Below are 19,845 nucleotides of genomic sequence, written 5' to 3'. Positions count from 1 at the left end.
GCTGGCCAAAGTCAAGTCCTGTTTGAAATTTGAGAAGACCCAGAGTGGCAAACTGAGATGACAATCCAAAAGAAAGGTTGGACTCCTTGTTCAAACATTGTTCAGTCACGAATAATCAAATTTACATAGGAACAAGGAATGTCAAGGCAGGTTTCCTTGGGAAGCTGGGATGCCTGTTTTGAAGCTCTTTGATGCTGGGGATATCCTGTTGGAAGGGGATGGGGACTGCCTTCCTGCTGGGTGTGGCTGCCTTGAGGACAGCCTGCTGCTGTGGGGTGACCCACGCTGTCCTCTGGAATGGTTTCCATTGAGCCTTGGCTGTATTCTGTGCCAGGAAATGTCTTTCTGAGCGTGGGAGGGCTCTGGGTGATTGTGAACAAAGGCAGGGAAGAGTGAGACAAAGCGCTGGGAGAGCTGAAGTAGATAAGGGACCCTCACCAGCATAGCCAAGGAATTCTTGTGTCTCTTGTATCCATGAGTGCAGGACAGGTCTGGTGGCTCAAGAACACAAGTGTCATGTTGTATCAGAGAGAAAGGGATGGGATCCATTGCTTAGACTAGTTTCCCTGGACAAGGACGTAGCTCCTGTGTTTGTCTGGAAAGGGGGTGACCTGTGGAGTGTTTGCTGTCCTTCAGGTACCAGAGCTGTCTTCCCTGGCACCATAGGGCTGTCCCAGCCTGCACATTCCACAAGCTCAGCCCTAGTCTGGGCTACAGAAACTCTGGCTACATCTTTAGGGTGAGCTGCAGCTGGAGCTGGGGCTTTGCCCTTCTCAAGTCTGCTCTCAGGAAATCTCCTTAAAAATGAGAACAAATTAGACTTAATTTGATGTCCTTAAAATAATACCTCAGTCAGTGCTGGTTCAGAAGGAGATAAGATTCTTTGCTTGATATTCAGCACCATTTCATCTGGTCTCTGTGCTATTAAGCCAGTAAAATTTTGCAGGCTGAAAGTGTCTCCTGGATGCTGTGAGGACCATAAGGGAAGTTTCCGTGGTGTTGGGAGTAACACCCTTGTCTCCTCTCTGGAGCACCTGGCACCGTTTGCTGCTGGTAGCATTGCTGGTGGTGACATTGCAGCTCCCAGGTATCAGCAGTAGATGTGCCTGGAACTACGTTTTTCATCCAGTCTTACATTTTGACCAAAACAAACAAAAAAAACCAAACAAACCCAAAAACAAAACAAAAAAAACCCCACAAACAAACAAAAACAACAAAAAAAACCCCAAACAAACAAACAAACAAAAAAAACCCCAACCAAAACCCCACAAGATCTGTTTCCTTCTCATCAAATGCCAATTATCTGGGTGTTTACCTGTCAGTGGGGGATACTGTCATTAGTCACAGGCCCTTATTACCTGCCGTGTAATCGCCTCTTTTATAACAACCTGCAAGTGTTCTCCAGATTTATGAAAATTTCAGCAAAATCTGTCAACTGAAAGCAGCAGTTTATGGATGAAAACCTTCACCCCCATGGCAGTGTTTCACCTCCTGGGGTGGGACCACAATAAGGTAATTACATGCCACCTTGTTAGAGCCTATTGCAGAGGATGAAAGCTCTCTGGGACCTGGATCACAGTCAGGGGAATATTTGGTACATAATGAAGCATTAGTGCAAATGTAGAGGGTTTGTCACTAATGTTCTTGCTTCACAGTATGTTTTTTTTTTTTAAATCCTTAATGTGTGGCTGGGGAGGAGGTGGCTGAGTAGGTGCTGAAGCAGTTCAGGAAGTGTAGGTCATAGAAAAGCCTTGTTACTGTTTAGGGAAAAATTGACTAAGAATTGGCAGCAAAAGAGAGGGCTCTTGAACTGGGATGGGAGTGTTAAGGACTAAACCTGTCTCCTGAAAGCTAATGAGAAAAGCCCTACTTCTTAAGGATATGGAATCCTGGAATCACAGAATCACAGAAGGATTTGGTCTGGACCTTAGAGATCATTCTGCTTCACCCCTTCCACTATCCCAGGATGCTCCCAGTCCCATCCAACCTGTCCTTGGACACTGCCAGGGATCCAGGGACAGCCACAGCTGCTCTGGGCACCCTGTGCCAGGGGCTCATCACCCTCCCAGCCAGCAATTCCCAATTCCCAATATCCCATCCATCCCTGCCCTGTGGCAGTGGAAGCCATTGCCTGTGTCCTATCCCTGCATGTCTTTGAGAAAAATCCCTCTCCAGGAGGGAGATGAAGGTTTTTCTAAACGACTTTGAAATACTATGATTTGGAAGCTGTTGTAGAACTATTAAGGTAGGAGGTGGTTTCTGGTGCTCATTTGCTCCTACCTCCTATTACATCCTTGGTCTGCCCAGGAGCTCTCATAATCTCTCTAGGGTATGGCTGTACTAGTGGAGGGAGTTACTTTGGTGGAGGGGACAGCACACTTCAGAAGAGTCTTAATGCTTTGAATTCTGAGAAAGCATGTGGAATGACTTGCACTCGCTGACGAGGAGCAGCCAGTTGTGGTTGGTTTTTCAAGGGATTTAAGTTATCCTTAGAGGAAACAGAAAACCCTCAGAAATGCAGTCGAGCCTCTGTCAAAGCTGGGTGAGCTATCCTGCTTTTCAGGCTGTAATTACGTGCCATGTGGGCGTGCTGCTGCTGTCTTCCAGACAGTTCCCAAGTGCCTTGGACAAGGCTCTCTGGCACAGGGTGGCATTTTTGGGGCTGTCCTGTGCAGGGCCAGGAGTTGGACACTGTTGGTCCTTGTGGTTCCCTTCCAGCTCAGGATATTCAGTGGTTCTGTTTGGGAGTACAGTCAGAGGTTACTGTGGATGCCCAGGTTTCTCCATAAGTTGTCCTGCTACCTCACTGTTCCCTTGACTTGGCATGGGAGTGGGAATGAAAAAATAAATGAAAAAACAAGTGTCCATTACCATTAAGTGCAACCAGAAGGTTTCAATCAAGAGCAGGCTGATTGGAAAGGTTCATGTGTCAATGTTGTCATCGTTGTCCAAGATTTGTGAGGGATCTTCCTGCTTGTGGAGCAGCCTGACCCTGAGGCTGCCAAAGGGGGATGTGTCTCACCAATCCCACCAACTCCCTCATGTTCTTGAGCTCCTCTGTGGCTCCATTCTGTGCTTCATGGCACCTCGCCACTGTGTTATGTTGCTAGTGTGCCAAATGCACTTTCTAGTGCTGTTCAGAGGGTGCTCTTTAACCTTTTCTGTGTCCTTCTGTCAAGTGCCAGGAATGCTGCACTCTGCTCCTGGCTGACTGCTTTTCCATCCCTCTTGTCTCCATGCTGCCAACTTGGGGATCTGAGCAAATGTGTTTTCCTTGTCTGGACTCGTTAGTTTTTTGGACATCAGAAGTTATCACATGGCCTTCCTGTCCGGGGGGATTTCTGCTCCATGAGCAGAGGTTGGACCCCTGGGCTTTCATGGGCAGAACAGGCTCCCCTACGTCACCCTGTCAGCTCTGATGACTTTGAAGTCAGGCACATCACTTGCAGTGGAACGTGTTTCTGGAGTGCAGAAGAAGCCCAGGCTCTTTTCAGGCTTTAACTTATATTGGAGTGCTAAGGAGTAAAGAAAAAAGATGTCACTGGCTCCTACTGTGTTTTCAGAGGGTTGACTTTTAGATCATTAGGTTTGAACCACAGAATCCCTGAATGGCTTGGATGGAAAGAAACCTTGAAGATCATTCAGTTCCAGCCACTGCCACAGGCAGGGACACCTTCCACTATCCCAGGTTGCTCCAAGCCCCATCCAACCTGGCCTTGGGCACTTCCAGGGATCCAGGGGCAGCCACAGCTCAGCAACCTGTGCCAGACTCTCATAGGAAGGATTGTCTTCCTAATATCTAATCTAAATCTCCCCTCCTTCACTGTAAGCCATTGACCTTTGTTTCTTCTGTTCTTTTAATCATCCTTGTGTTGGAAGTGGTGATGCAGAGAATCTCCAAGTGGTCCCAAGCATCTCCTCACCTGGGTCCTTGGTGGGTTCTTGGTCCTGGGATGCAGAATGGATCCCTTGTATTGGAGGTGGTGATTGAGAGAATATCCAGGCAGTCCCAAGCATCTCTTCACCTGGGTCCTTGGTGGGTTCTTGGTGGGTTCTTGGTCCTGGCATGCAGAATGATCCTGTGGGGCTGGCCCTGGTCACAGTGGGTGGGTGCAATTGTGGTTGCAGGAGCTCCTGGCAGCACCAGGGACAGTGAATCCAGAGGGGAGGGGACCCTCCCTTGAGAGGCAGAGACATGGCATGGACAGAGGAGCACAGGCTCCTTGTGACCTTGTGCAATTCCTGGTATCAGCTTTATCGTGTTTAAAAATTCTGTACAAAACCTGCAAGGCAGCTGCTTTTCCTCTTCCCCATCCCCTAAAAAAAAAAAAAAAAAAAAAAGATGAGATAACCTCCAAATAACTTTCTCAGTTGCTCTAAGAGCCTCAAACTGCCAAGGTAATACCAAAAGCTGTTATAATAGTATGGATAATGGCCTTGTTAGTTTTTATCTTTGGGACTTGGTCCCTATCAGGTGCTTCCCAGGCAGCTAAAAATACCGAGGCTGCAGGATGTTGAGCAGGGTATGGCAAACCCTCTTTCTGGGAGGCAGGAGCGATGCCTTTGAAGTTGAACTGCAAGATGAGCAGGTTTTTCAGCAAAGTGGGTGCCCTGGAAGAGAGCTGGTGCAAAATAAATCTGGCTCAGGGTGGCTGCAGTGCCCCTGCTCTGCACCTGTGGCTTAGTCCTGCACAGGAGGCACCCAGTGATAACCTCCTGAAAGGATGTTTTTGCATGCAAATATTAAATATAACCCATGAAAAGAAACACATCTGCATTTATATAACCCTATAGTTCAAACGTGCCAGTCTTACCTTGCATAAATAAAATATGTATATAAATGCATAGCTAAGTGCCTTTAATTATTTATATATAGTCTGTGTTATTTCTGTGTGTATCCATAATTGGCACCACTTAAAAACTGTAAAATATAAATAAATGTGGGAGAGCGTGTGTGAATGGCTGCCTCATTAAATTCACCCTTATTACTGGAATTGGCAGGAGATTCTTATCCCTGCTTATCCTGAACACAGAACCCTTTTGGTGTGTTTTGGTTTGCTGTCATGAAGTCAAAGGATGTTTCAGAACAGCATAAAGAAGTATTACTCACCTGTCTCATGTTTTCTGTCTTTCTGTTCCCAGTCCCTATTTCCTCTGTCATTTTTCATATAAAGTCCTGATGGATGATCAAGAGCTCTCTGTGTTGCTGCACAGTTCTGCAGTTTCTAGGCTTTGTCCCACCTGATTTTAAATATTGACCGAGGTTTCTTTTCTGAACTATCTCTTTTTCCAGTCTAAATATCCAATTATCTATTTTTTTGTTTAAAAAAAATGTGTATGTGTGTGTGTATGTGCAACCACTGCTGTACAGGGGATGGGGATGGACCCCATCAATGGCGGCTCTCAGACCCCATGAGGAAAAATTTCGCGGTCAAATAAACTAGAACTTCATCTGTGTGGTGTCACGTGGCAGTTTCTGGAAACCATTCTGTCACCTCACACAGGATTAAAAAATAATGTTGGTGCCTGAGTAGTTAATGTATCCTAAGTGTAAAAATACTTTCTTAATATTTCTGTTTTAATTAATGGGGTTTTTTTTTGTTGTTGTTGTTGTTGTCGTTTGGGGGCTTTTGTGTTTATGTATTTGGGATTTTGTTTCATTTTGGGTTTTTTTTTGTTTGGTTCTGGGTTTTCTTTCTGTTGGGCCCTTTTGTTTGGTTTCTTGGGGTGGAGATTTGGAATGTTTTTGTTGGTTTTTGGTTTTATTTTGTTTGTTTTGGTGTGTGTTTTGGTTTATTGTTTAATTGTTTGTTTGTTTGGGGGGTATTTTTGTTCGGTTTTGTTTGTTTCAGGGTTTGTGTGTGGGGATTTTTTTTGTTTGTTTTTTTTTCTTGTTTGGTACGTTCTGTTGGTTTGTTTTGCCTTTTTTTTTTTTTTTTTTTTCCTGCAAGGGCCATTCCACCTGCTGGAATGAACCAGGATTTGGGTGCTCCTTGCTTTAAGGGCAGTTTTGGTGTGTTTACCACAAAAGCACAGAGCATCACCCAGGCCTGGCACTGTCCCCTTTGTCCCCATGCAGGTGCCCAAAGGCACAGACCAGAACTGGGCTCAGAAGCTGTACGACCGCCATGCCTCCAGCCAGCACTTCCAGAAACCTCGCATGTCCAACACCTCCTTCATCATCCTGCACTTTGCTGACAAGGTACCTACACGGGGAGCACTCAGCAGGGACAGGAAAGCCTCCTGCAGGAAAATAAATCCGTGGGTAGCCCCTGTGAGCTGCTCCTTGGCGACCGTGGTGCCTTGCGGGTGGTGATGGTGGCTCAGGTGCTCAAATCTGGACAAGTCCTGAGGACTTCAGCCTCCCAGTTGTGGCTCTGAGCTGGGAGTTGTCATGGCTTCTCAAAAGAGAAAAAATCCTTTCTCCCAAAGCTGGGGTGAAATGGATTTCTGCAAGAGCAGCTTGGCAGAAAGCGCGTTGGGAAATGGAATTGTGTTTGAAGAGCAGGAACTGTGAGTGTCAGCAAGGCACGGTGCAGGGAGGAGGTGGGAGGTGATCCCAGGCAGATCCCACCTTTTTGAGGGAGAAGATACCAGCTGTGGCACTAAACTAAACCAAATCCCACTGCCTGGTGCTCAGGGGTCTTGTCCATGGGCTGCAGCTTCACTGAAGTCCTGATGTGACTGATGTTACTCACAGCCAACAGGAGTCTCAAAAGCTTCAAGTTATCCCAAACACACATTCGTCAGAAAAAGATTAAAAAGATCATCCCAAGGACGTGTCTGAAGAGGTGACAACATCCAGGTGCTGTGATGCCATACAGGTTTGCCCTGGATGCCAGAGGCACTCATCATGGCAAAGGTTGACACTCACCTTTCCTCAGACAGCTTTTTTTGCATATGAACACCTCATAAAAAGTATTTCTTGGCAAGTTTTCCGGTTTTTTTTTAATATGTGAAAGAAAGATAAATTTTCTTGTATTGTCTCTAAATTATTTTTAACTTTTTTATTTTAATTCTATGGCATTCCAACCCTCTGCAACTTCAAAACCCAAGAGACCTACAAGAGACTTAGGCAGGGTATATTTTCAGGTTTATTGATTAACTTAGAAGGAGTTGAGGAGTGAATAGAAGAGCATGTAGAGTTACTGATGATCCTTGTATTTTTCACCTCCGCCTTCCATACACAGCAATTTAATAACAGTATGTGTTTGCAGTAGGGATTTTGCTTTCACTCAGGTTCACTTCTTTTGGTAAAAAAAGTGACCTTTAAATTCCATTTGCTCCTTTCCCCTCTCAGGTTTTTGAGGTGAGCTCCTGATGGCAGGGGGGTAGTGGGAGCACCTTGTCCCTTCGTGTTTGGACTTGTCCCTCTGAGCTCCTTCCCTTTGTGTCCTGGCAGGTGGAGTACCAGAGCGAGGGGTTTCTGGAGAAGAACAGGGACACCGTGTATGAGGAGCAGATCAACATCCTGAAAGCCAGCAAGGTAAAAGCAACGACGACAAGCAGGCTGAGGGTGTGAATGTGCAGCCCACAGCAGCCACAGAGCCAAATATGTGGGGTGTGGAGCAGGGAAAAAAGGGGGGGAGAGGAATGTGCTGGGGTTTGGAGTTGCACCCACGTGTGGATGTGGGCGGTTGTCTGTGTTCCTTCAGCCTGGTGTTGGTGTCCTGTCAAGATCCATCTCAAAAATAGTTTCCAAACCTGCTGATCCTCTTCTTTTCTAGTCACCAAGGGACAAAATTAGGCACAGGTAGTCTTTTGGGCACTGTAAATCCCACTTAACTCGTGCTTGGAGCTCCCCACCTGTCACCCAATCACCCATCATGCGTAGAATCACAGACTGGTTTGGGTTGGAAGGGAATTTAGGGATCATCTCGTTCCAGCTCCGTGCCACGGGACAGCTTCCACTAGACCAGGCTGGTCAAAAGCATGGGGATCTGGGGTTAAAAGCCACTGTTACCAGCACAGTTTATATATTTTGGGTAGCCTTGCTGTCTGTCCCCCTTCTGTGTGAAAATAACTGGTTCTTCTTAGCTGTAACCCATCATACCTGTCCCTGTGACTTTTAATTACTTCAATAACTCCTATGCAAAAACTAGAGTTAATACAGAGTGCTGGAAATGTAACATGAACTCTGAGACACTCCAGATGCTGTGGAGCTGTTTTTTATACTGCTGCCAATGTGCATCTTCAACAAATTAACAGCTACTAATGGTCACTCTTCACGTCACTTGTGCCTTACAAGGCTTTGTGCTGTGTACCTTCCCTCTCTGGAGTGTTGTACAAACAACTTGTCAACATCTCATTGCACCAAGTGCCATGTACTGACTGGCTTTGAATGCCAGGTCTCCTGGTGAAGGGGTTTTTGGCTCTTGGTGTTGAGAATTTCCTATGAGCTGTGGATTTGGCGGGAAGTTGGAAGCAGAAGAGCTATGGGGCTCTGAAGGCTTTGGAGTGGGTCCTGTCTGCAGTAAATGAGCATTTGACAGTGGACTCCAAGCTGGAAATTTTACAGTTTTCTATATAAATTGAGCAAATTTTGCTCTGGATTCCAGTGCCATACTCCTTCTCTCTGTGAGCATTTGGGTGGGTTGGGTTAAAAGTGTCAATAGCACAGACAGCTAAGGAATTTCAGATCCTTATTGTTGTAAAACCAGACCAAAAGGTTTTCCCTGCAGCTTTGAGTCTTTCATTGTCGATTAATGAGAGGAAACTTTAAACAACCTCATCTCTCCCAGGGGCAGGTTTTATTAAGCAGCTAGTGTGAAAATGCAGCCTTGCAAAGTCCAACTCACCATCCAGCAACCAAAATCCAGGCTGTGTGGCTCTGGGGCACCATTGTTCCTCCAAACCTGGTGTGTGGTTTAGGGAAGGGGTACATCTTCTTTACTCCAAACCATTTCAAAGCCTTCCACAGCATAGGTCAGCATGTTAAGTTGGTTTTGGTTTGGTGTTTCTTTTTTTTTTTGCATTACAGATTTAGAAGGCTTCCTGCATGTTGCCAGCAAATGCGTCTCATATTCAGACTTCTCTTTGTGACACCCTTGAGTTTGCTGCTGGCTGTGACCTTCTAAATGCCACCCTGAATAAGGAGTGGGATGAAGGGATGTGTAGGAGACATTATTTTTGGGAGGAGTTTGTTCCTGTCAAAGTTGGAAGAGATGAGAATGGGAAATTATTTAAGTGTTGTCAGTGGCTTGACCTGTTTCACAGCAAGGAATTCATGTGAAGATAGCAGGATGAGCAGTTTTCTCATCCATGGAAGTAGTTGTGAAATTAATAACTGTGGAGCTGGGCTTTAATAATGCCCAAATCAAGAGCTCTGCATGTTCAGGAAGCTTCCCAGGGAAAAACTGGGTGTGATTAGAGCTCATTAGAAATGCCAGGTAACCTCCAGGAATAATTGATGCTGTATGATTAATTATTTAGCCAGTGCTGAACTTGCTGTTGGAGTCAGTGCTGCAGAACTGGCAGTGTCTGATAAAGATTTCTGCTTGACTTCTTCCTCTTGGTCTAGAGGAGGGATTGTACCTTGTTGGTGTACTGTGGTGTAGAGTGGTAGAGACCCTGGAAATTGTTCCCTAAAAGCCAGAGCTATAAAATAAAGGCTCTCTTGTCATACATAGGGACAACAATTTAATATCAGAGCAGGCTGGACTTTTGTTTAATAGCTGGTTTGGAGGGGATCTTAGATCCCATCCAGTGCCACCCCTGCCCCTTCCACTATCCCGGGGTGCTCCAAGCTGTGTCCAGTGCAGCCTTGGATACTTCCAGGGATGGGGCAGCCACAGCTGCCCTGACCCAGCCCAAAACACTCTGAAATACCTTTGGGTCTTAGATCCTTTGGGAGATAGTTTGTTGAGTTTCTGCCTTTAAGCCAACCCTCTAACAACTTTGGGGCAGTGGCTTTTATCAGCCTGTGCTGATCCTATGCTGTTCTGGGAAGAAGAGCAGCAGGAGCATTGTCACATTCCTCTCTTAAATCCTTCAAAACCTGATGATCTGCTCTCACTGCCCCTGTCCCCTGTTTGCAAGCAGATTGTTACCCTGATATTTTTGCCTCTTGCCTGCCACTTTCCCTTCAGGGTTATAAACAATTAAAAACAATTTTGTTTCTCTGTAAAAGGTAGCCTGGTCTCTCTGAACCAGAAAAAACAGCAGTGGCAGTGCTGACTCTGCTACCCAAATGTGCAAATTTAATTGAAGCTCACATTTGTGCTGCAGAGGGCTGTGCTCTGAGGACTTTGTCCTGTCCTCAGCATCAGGCTGGCACACAGCATTCCCTGCACTCTTGTTTGCATCCCCACTAAAACAGCACAGAGGGCAAAGGGGAACACTGAATTTCACACAGCAAGGACCTAGGCACCTCCCTGTCACAAGCCATCACTAACAAAGCACTCCCACCAAGGCAGAACTGCCTTCTGCTAATTAGAATGCAATTACTGCCATCAACAAGATGGTGAAAGAGACTTTATAAAGCATTTAATTAGTTCTGTAAGCGCTGGTCAGCTAAAACAGTTGAGAGCTGATGTTCTTTGAGTTAAGGGAGATGATTTGAATGCTGATGGAAAGCATAAGGGCATGCTGTGAAGGTATTACTTTCCAGTTCTTTCTAACTACAAATAATGCACCAATGGTTTTGACTCTGCCAGCTGGGGAGGAGGGATCTGTCCCTCTTGATTATGCCCCAGAACCTGTGGAATGTTTCCTGCTAGAGATGATCCCAGTTCCACCAGGTTTTCATCATGCAAGCTGAGAGCTCAGCTCTGAGATCCTTCTCCAGCACTCATTCAGGAGCAAGCACTGCTGTTATTGATACCAAGTGGATGGAGGGATCAGTGGTACGCCAGGCTGTGTTGAGAAGATATTTTGAAACCCGAAATTGCATCCAGGGGTTTTACCCCATTGTCAGGTGTGATGCAGTAAAGCAGAGCCTGTGTTGGATATCTTCCTCAGCACATGTGCCTTCCATACCTCCTGTGTTTGCAGGAGTCAGAGCATCCCAGATGGTGATGTGTCATCCACCATAACTGTTGGGATGCCTTTTTTAGTGATAGAGGGTCAGGTGAAGAAGGTGGGAGCATTTATTTTGGTAGGAGTTGAGCGAGCTGCAGAGATAGTAGTGAAAGCTGAGAGCATGATGCAGAGCCTTAGCTGCCACTCTTGTGAAGCCTACAAGAAATTTGCTCCTGTAATGCAAACAGTTTCCTCTCAAAGTGGTGTTGAGGCTGCTGTCCTAATAAGCTGTGAGAGCAGCCCACAGGACAGGGCTGGAAGTGTCCCTGCCTCAGCCCAGGGATGTGGCAGAGAGCCAGGCAGCCCTTCACAGTACAAGGCTGTCCATTCATGTCTAAAAAGTGCTAAACCACAGCACTCTTCCTGGGATCTCAATGGAAATAGAGTCATGTTGGGCTTTTGGAGGAGCCTGAGGTGGGGGCAAGAGTGCTATGCAGCTGGCACTGCCTCATGCTGGTGGTTTTGGGGTGGATGTTTTGGGCATGCTGTGCCCTGGATGTGGGGAACGTGGCTCACTCCCTCAGGTGCTCCAGCACCTGTGCTGCTGGGAGGCATTGTGGGGGTTTTGGCAGTGTCACTAGGCTGGAGCCCAGCTCAGTTGGTGAGACATGACCTCCCACCTGCTGACAGAGAGGGGTTTTTTTGCATTTAAGGATTTCCCCTTTAAATGTAAGTGCAGCTGTGGCAGTAGCCAGTGTGGGTGTCTAGATGGATTCAAGATGTGAAAATTCAACAGCCCTGCTAACCAGACCAGATTTATGGTGGCTTTCTTAGTATTCAGGTTCCCCAGCCTAATGTAAATCTGAATATCCTGCTCCCTAAATAATAACAATAAAAAAGGCATTAACTGCATTTGCCAGCTCGCCTGCTTTTTATGGAGCGGAAATGTTGCTGCTGGCTTGCCAGAAATCCCAGACTTAGGGATCTGTTGATGTGGTGCTTCCAGGGTTGTGGAATGGTAGTGCTACCCAGAAAGGAGGTTTTGTGCCTTGTCAAGACTTCAGCAATCCAGCCTCTTTTTTTTTTTTTTTTTTTTTTTTTTTTTTTGGTAGTTCAATTTAACGTGCAATTTCAAGGTTTCACAAACTGCAGCACAGAACAGTCAATTGTCCTGCTGGTATGGCTTATGTACACAACTCTTCAACTCTTCCTGCTTTCATTTTCTCACCCTTTTTCCCCTTCCAGCTTCAGGATGGGTGAGAAATTACCTGCAGTGGGAGTTGGGTGGGTTCATTCCCCAGCCAGCAGGGCCAGAGGTGCTCAAGAGTTGCCTTTTGTTTTAGTATCAGATGGTAGCAGACTTATTCCAGGAGGAGGACGCTGTGCCCACTGCTGCCACGCCAAAGGGAACATCCCGGATCAGTGTCCGCTCTGCCAGGCCAGCCTTCAAAACTGCCAACAAGGAGCACAGGAAAACAGTGGGACACCAGGTAATATGAGGTTGGAGTGAGTCAGCAATGACAGAGCGATCCAATTAAGATCTTGTTGAAGATCTTCTTCTTGAAGCAGAAGTAAATCAAAAGATGTTGGGGGGTGGAAAGAGACTTTCCCGTGATCTCAGTGTTCTGCTGTTGCATTTTGGATGATTTCTAACAGTGCCTCTGGAACAGCAGGCTTGAGTAGTCTTGACTGAAAGCAGCTGGGACGTGGTCTGGGGAGGGTGGAGGCCACTCTGGGATTCACTGGATATTGTCCCAATATACTGTGGAGCCCATAAATTGAAACAGCTTCAGAAAAGGAGCATTTTCCCCCCTGTGGGCGGTCAAAGCATTCAACAGGGGCACAGAGAAGTCGTGCTGTCATCCTTGGGGATGTTTTAAAGACCCAACTGGGCAGAGTCCTGAGCTTTGTGGCTCATGAACCTCTTTGATCTGGAAGCACTGAACCTTGCAGTGTCTTCTCTGAATTCCCCTTGCCCGTGCTGGGTCCCTGGGGAGGTTCATGCTGTGTCACACCCACGGGTGGCTTGTGGCACCTACTGGCTGGGGCTGCAGGGTTGCAGCACCTTCACCCCTCTTCCAGATGAGTGGTTTGGTTTTTTTTTTGTCTTTCAGTTCCGCAACTCCCTGCACCTGCTGATGGAGACCCTGAATGCCACCACCCCGCACTACGTGCGCTGCATCAAGCCCAACGATGAGAAACTCCCCTTCAAGTAAGTGGCACTGCAGATGAGCAAATGTGATGAGCAGATGTGTTCGTCTTTATAGCACCAGGGCCTGCTTTGGGCTCTTCCTCCTGCTGAAGAGCTTGCCCCCTCCTTCTAATGTTGTTTTGTGTAACATCTGTGTTGGTTTCTGGAATCTCCATTTTGGGTTTCAGCATGTGGGGTTTGTGCCTCTGAAATGAAGACTAATTCAGGTTCTAATAATTCATAAGAATGTTCTGCTAACACTGAGCATCCTTGCTTTGTTGTAATAGGGTCTATGTGCAATTTTTATCTTAGACTTGCTTTGGTTTAAATAATTATAGTTCCAAACAGTGAAAAGAGAAATAACTGAAAAAGCAGAGGTAAGTAGTGGGCTTGTAAAATGGACAAAAATGTACTGGTGCTTCCAAAATAAATGTAGGAGAAGTAAAGACATGGCTTGTATCAGCTTCAGGCAGGTTTCCAGGTGAGTGAACAGCTGAAGCAAGAGGCCACTCCTGGTTTACCTCTGTAGTTCAGAGGCGTATCACAGGCAGCAAACACTGTGAGCAGGTAGCTGTTAGCCCTGTTTGACCTCTTGGTCATGGATTTGTGCCCAGTTTTCTTCCCTGTAACTCCAGGAGAGCTTGGCCATTAGTACACAGGACCTTATAGATATGACGTCCTTGAAAGGCATCAAGTGCAGGTGGTGACCTTTAAGGAAGAAGGTTGTCAGTGTAATCCAGCAGCAGGGAGGCATTTCCCTCCAGCTGATCCAATGCAGGTTGAGTGCTCCCAGTGAGCACAATATGATTTAGGAGTGCAGAGACAGCTCCAAGGGAGTTCTGAAAGGAGGGCAAAGCTGCTCAGAAGAGGCTCATCCCTGGTCATGATGTGCTGGGGGAGATGTATCCACCAGGAAACTTCCTGGCTTGACTCTTCTCCCCCTGCAAACAGCGAAGTGAGGGTTATTAATCATTGCAAGGCACTCAGAAACTGGTTTATATTTACCTGATTCTTTAGAGGAGTAGTTAACAGCCCTGGAGAAAGCTGTCTGTGCTGGGATGGCAGTCCCTGTGTTCTGCTGTTCTGTTTCACACACCATATTGTAGGTACTGGACATGCTCAGGGCCTTGGTCTGCTGTTGCCTTTTGCAGGGGATTTAAATAGAATTGTTGTAATTTAAATGAAATTCAGGATTGCACTGTGTGATTGGCTGCTTTCTTTAGATGAAGCACAACATTTTTTCTCTGTCTTGCTGTAGTGAGGGTGTGGTAGATGCTCTGGGTGATGAAATGGCCTCATCTTTCCAAGGGATATTTCCAAGACTCCATGTCCCTCCTTGGCTCGCCTTGTAGCTCATCCCTCTTCACTTCTCTGCCTTTGAACTTTCAAATTCAGTTTTTCATGTGATGCTCAGGATATAATTAATATAATTCCATGGATGTGCAAGCTCCTGGCTTTCAGGGGGCAGTAATTGGATGAACTCAGTTGTATCTCTAGGATATTTTATCCCTAAGATATTATGGGTAGCAAGCACCAGGAGGATAATTCTGCCAGTGCCTGCTCCTAGTCCAAGTGATAGCTCTGTCCAGTGTGATGATACTACTGGTGAGCATCCAAGCTTGGGATTTTGGGAACAAATGACAGACCAAAAGAGACACAATGATGGTTCTGGAAGAGGTTGCTTTAGGTTGTCATAATGGGGTTGCATCCTCATCCTCATGGGTTCAGGGGTCTCCTGTGGGTGGTTCTGTAAGAGACTCTCCCCCCTCATCCCTCATGGATTGTGTAATTTGCCTGTGACCTGGGGATCTTAGTAAAGATTGGTCTTGCCACCAGCTTGAGGAATTTGTATCCTTAGCCTGGCTCAAATGAAGTCACACAATCCCAGGAGCACTGAGGCTGGAAAAGAGCTCCAGGCTCATCGAGCCCAAGCTGTGCCTGATCCCCACCTTGTCCCCAGCCCAGAGTACTGAGTGCCACATCCAGTCCTTCCTCAGACACCTCCAGGGATGGGCTCTCCAAATCCCCCTGGGCAGCCCCTTCCAGTTCCTGACCACCCTTTCCATGGGGAAATTCCTCCTGGTGTCCACCCTGATCCTCCCCTGGCCCAGCCTGGGGCCGTTCCCTCTCCTCCTGTCCCTGGTCCCTGGGATAAGATCCCAAATCCCCCCCAGCTGTCCCCTCCTGTCAGGGAGTTGTGCAGAGCCACAAGATCCCCCCTGATCCTCCTTTTCTCCAGGCTCAGCCCCTTTCCCAGCTCCCTCAGCCTCTCCTGGGGCTCCAGCCCCTTCCCCATCTCTCTCAGCTGCTCCTCGTAGAATGTGCTCTCTACAGCTGATTATATTGTATGTAAAGGTGGGATCTAGAGACACATGCTGGAAAATGCTCAGTGCTGGGAAGCATTTGTGAAGTGAAAGATCATCAGCATTGCTCCAGGTTGGCACTGAAGTGGTGTCTAGCATGCAGAACAAGCTGTTGTTCAGTGAGAAAACAAGCTTTCTCTTTCTAAACCTTAATATTTTTCAGCTCACAAGAGCATTACGCTTTTACTAAAATGAGGTGCTTACTCTGGAGAGCAGAAAGGATGAAATGGCAGCCCTTCAGTACTTAGAGGGGTTACCATGAAGAGAAAACCATGCTCTCAACAGTGGTGTTTGGTGGGAGGACAGGAGCCAACAGCCCCAAACTGACATGGGAGGTTCAGACTGAAGAAAAGCAAACATGTCTTTTTCTCCCTGAGGACAGTCTGTAAATGGAGCAGTCTTCCCAGAGAGGTTGTTCAGCCTCCATCTGTGGAGGTTTCTATCAGTTTTGACTGGATAAACCCCTGAGCTATGGGTTTTGCCCCCATAGCTGTCCGAGCTTTTGAACATAGAGGGTTGGACTGGAGACTTCCTCAGGTCTCTCACACCCTGCATTCCTACTCCACAACGTGCTGAAAGGATCTGTAATGGGGCTGAGGGTGTCAGGCTCCCATCCTGGAGGACAGCTTGGTACAGTGCAGGGATGTTTGCTGCATCTGGCTGCAGCCTGGGTCTGAGGTTAATTCCTGGTGAAGAAAACTTCCAAGGAGAGACATGCAGGAGGAATGCCTGACTTCAGGTTGTTTCTCTTGTCAGTTTTCCTTTAGATTCTGTTTCAGGCAGGGTTTGTGATCTCTAACTTGGGTTTCCAGGCCCAAAGCAACCTGCCAGGTGCTTCTACCTGCCATGGCAAAGAAAAGAAGTTCGTAATAAGATGTATTGTCCCACTTTTACAGTCTTAATTTCAGGGCTAACCCATAGCTGGAGCTGTTGCTGATAGATTACTGCAGCCTCTCTGGTGACTGCATTTCACCTCCACTGAGCAGGGCTTTGCTGCTTTGCAGAGTTTCTCTTGGATACAACAGAGATTTCCATGGGATCTTCCAGGACTGACGTTTACCTGCCGATCTGCCAGTCCTGTTTATTATTTATTGTTATGGGAATTGCACCCTTGTGGGTTCTTCCTTGAAGTGAGTGACAGCCCAGACTGATTTTTCACCCTGCACAGTGTTTGTGGTGTTGGAGTGAATAACTAGCTTGCAGACTTGACAGGTCCAGGGAATTTTAAAAAAGCACAGAGAGAGAAGAAGGGGGCTATTTTTCACGCTGCTTTTGTACAGCAGAGAGCAGGCAGAATTATTCATGCAATCTTGACTTGCAGGTGTAAATATTGTAGGCTTTCAGAAAGGGAAAAGCTGGTGTTATATTGGAAGCTTTGTTCTGGAAACCTCACACAGCTATGGACATCTGCATCATGTGAGTCCAGGCTTGATGCAAAGACCTTTTTCAGTGCCTAACTGAGATGGAGAGCTGGAGCCTCCTTGTGCATTTGGAGTCAGGGTGGAAGGAAGGAACAGCGATGGGGGTGCTGGTACCTGGACTCACTCTGTGCAAGGACAGTCTGATCTGGGAGTGAGTTTTTGCCAGGAACCAGAGGAAGCACTGCCCAAGTATTCAGCTGGAAGTTGCCATGAGGTTTTTTGTTTGTTTGTTTGTTTGTTTTTGGTGTGTTGCGTTTTTGTTTGTTTGTTTGTTTGTTTTTTCACAAATTGGTGATGGAAATGAGATGCCAGTTAAAAAGAGAAGGGCAGAAGCACCTTGAATTTCCATGTGGTGCCTGCCAAAGTCATTGCATTGTTCTTGGAAAACTTAGTGTAGAAACTTGTGGCACCTGTTAATTACCTGTTTATGGTATGGAACTGCATATATATGGCTTACTTTGCTGTTGAATTTGATTTCTGTAAGTATGTTGTTGCCCTGATATCTACAAGAGTAATGTGGGGTGGTTCACCAGCAGCTCAAGGTGGGGTAGCCTGTTCCCTTCTTTATTGTGATTGTATTAGAATCTGTGATTTGTGATTACAAAGCCAGGTAATTTCTGGCTCTAGGCACTAATTGATTGCAGCAGGTGGTCCTCCTATCCCAAGGGTACACCTGGCATTGACATCAGTGAGGTAGCAAGGTTTCGAGCAACTTGAAAAATCACACCAACTTTGTGACATGCAGAGAAAACGTGTGACATCTGTGCACGAGGAGTAATGAGGAGAGGAGAAAGTAGTTCCTGGAAGGACTCTGGAAGAGTCACTGTCAGGTGGGCTGGTGAGGTGTGGGTTCCCTTTCAATGTGTGTTTATGTCTGTCCTAAATCTAACTGCAGGTTTGATCCGAAAAGAGCGGTGCAGCAGCTGAGAGCCTGTGGGGTGCTGGAGACCATCCGGATCAGTGCAGCTGGCTTCCCATCCAGGTACTGGGCTGGGAATTCCCTGGGGTTGTGCTGCTCCTGTGATTTCCTCAGCAAGTTCATTGACCCATGGCCAGGTTGGACAGGGCTTGGAGCAGCCTGGGATAGTAGGAGGTGTCCCGGCTCATGGCAGGGATGGGACTGGATGAGTTTAAAGACCCTTCCACACCAAACCATTCTGTGATTATCTGAGGTGAGGGAGGAACAAGAAAACACTCGTGTTCTCAGGATAGCGTTTATTTAAGTTGGTTTATATTCAGGGTGGATTTTCTGCTTTTCATATATATTTTTATTTTTCATTTTGCAAAATTCCCGTTATGTCCTGGGCTCCTCAAGTCTTAAGAGATTGATTGTCAATCAGAGAGCTGCAAAATGGGGCTGGCAGAAGGTGTGTTGTGCTGTGTCCAGTGTTCCAGCTGGTGCTTTCACTTTGGTCCTTAGAGGTAATGTGCTCTGATGAAACCTCTGAAAAAGCAGACAAAGGAATCTAGCTTTGATCCCGTATCTAGGTGGTCATCAAGTAACAAAAGAACCGCTCTGGAAGCAAGCATTGCCCTAGAGGACTTCTTCCCTCTTTGCCTGAAGCTCCTTCCACTGTTCAATTTGCTTTTCCTTTGTATTTTTCTGTTCCTGGCTTCAGACATCTGCTGCAATCCTGATTTCAGCCAAAAAAAAAAAAAAAAAAATATTCTACTCACAGAGAAGGAAAATAAAGGTTGTAAATTATTGTTGTAGACTTTTACACTGCACATCCAGAGGATCCTAGGCTTCAAACTCTTGCATCATAAAAAGGAGGGTTACGGGTGGTGTGGCTCTTGCTGATTGAGATGTAAAATTCAAAAGAGGTTTTTAAGGCGTAATAAATCAGAAAACATAGACTATACATTAGTCCTTAAGATGACAAGGGCAAATAATTCTGAAAATGCATCAATTGCATTTTAGTGCCAAGCAGCTTTGTGTTAATGTCAGCAAAGCCATCAGCCTTTTTTTTATACAGAACAAAGAAGTTAAAAATATGCTCAGTGAAGAGTTGGCTGAGCGTGATGTGGAACACCATGAGAAACTCAGGATTTTTGGGGAGGAGCATGCTACTCTCACCTCCTGAAAAGCTGCAGAGGGTTTCTGGGGCAGCAGCTGTATGTTGAGGTGGCTCTGCTGACCTTTCCCTCAGTTGGCCAGTGACCTCCATGGGTCAGGATGATGTGGGTAGGGTGATGGGCTTCTCCCTGACAGCTGAGTCCATCTATTTACAGAGCAAGAAGGGAAAATAGAAGAAGGAGAAGAAGAAAAGCCTCATGGAAACCAATTTCTCTCTGTCCTCTGCCAGGGTGGGAGGGTGGAGATCTGGGTCCTCATGTTGGGAGTCTGACCCTGTAAGGAGACCCAGCATCACCTCTGAAGTCTTGAGGGCTTCTGTGGAAGTAGCTCGAAAAAAAGCTGCTTTTTCATTACATGGTCACTAAGCCATGGTGATCAAAATCAAAAATTCCAGTCCATGGGTTGTCTTTTATTGCCATCTTTATTGTCAGACCAAATGCATTAGTCCTCGTGTAGTAAAAGCTCTGAAACAATGAAAAATCTGGTTTTTTTTCACATGGAAGAGGCCAGAGGGATGCAGTTTTTTGCCCTCCAAGCAAGCAGTCACACTGCCCAGTGCAGTCTGGGCCCTGGCTCTGCCGTGGTGGGTCCTGGGAGAGTTTGGGGAGCTCTGACCTGTGTTTTTTTGGTGTGTTTTATGAAGTTTGTTACTGGTCTCATCATGGCTGCACAGATACCCTGTTCCTCTCCATTCATAATTATCCTGCAGATCTGTAGCCTTTTTCCATTTCTGCTCACTTAACTGCAGTTTAGACCCTACAGCACTAAAATCAATTAATAACTGAGTAAATTAGTAACTAGAGAGGGGGAACAGAGGGGAGAAAACGCTGCTGC

General features: G+C 46.5%; 1 protein-coding gene across 1 annotated transcript in view; it reads left to right on the top strand.

Moving 5' to 3' along the window:
- The window catches only part of MYO5B (myosin VB), a 145,677-nt gene that overhangs the window by 72,390 nt on the left and 53,442 nt on the right, over positions 1-19,845 (top strand). Inside the window, exons 14-18 of the mRNA XM_062513989.1 lie at positions 6,080-6,202; positions 7,403-7,486; positions 12,303-12,449; positions 13,074-13,171; positions 17,830-17,916. Of these exons, the coding sequence (XP_062369973.1) occupies positions 6,080-6,202; positions 7,403-7,486; positions 12,303-12,449; positions 13,074-13,171; positions 17,830-17,916 (539 nt within the window). The remainder of the gene's footprint in view (positions 1-6,079; positions 6,203-7,402; positions 7,487-12,302; positions 12,450-13,073; positions 13,172-17,829; positions 17,917-19,845) is intronic.

Source organism: Cinclus cinclus, chromosome Z (genome assembly GCF_963662255.1).
Source record: "Cinclus cinclus chromosome Z, bCinCin1.1, whole genome shotgun sequence".
Lineage (NCBI taxonomy): Eukaryota > Metazoa > Chordata > Aves > Passeriformes > Cinclidae > Cinclus > Cinclus cinclus.
The sequence above is the reverse complement of the archived record's forward strand: the minus strand, read 5'-3'. Positions and strand labels throughout refer to the sequence as shown.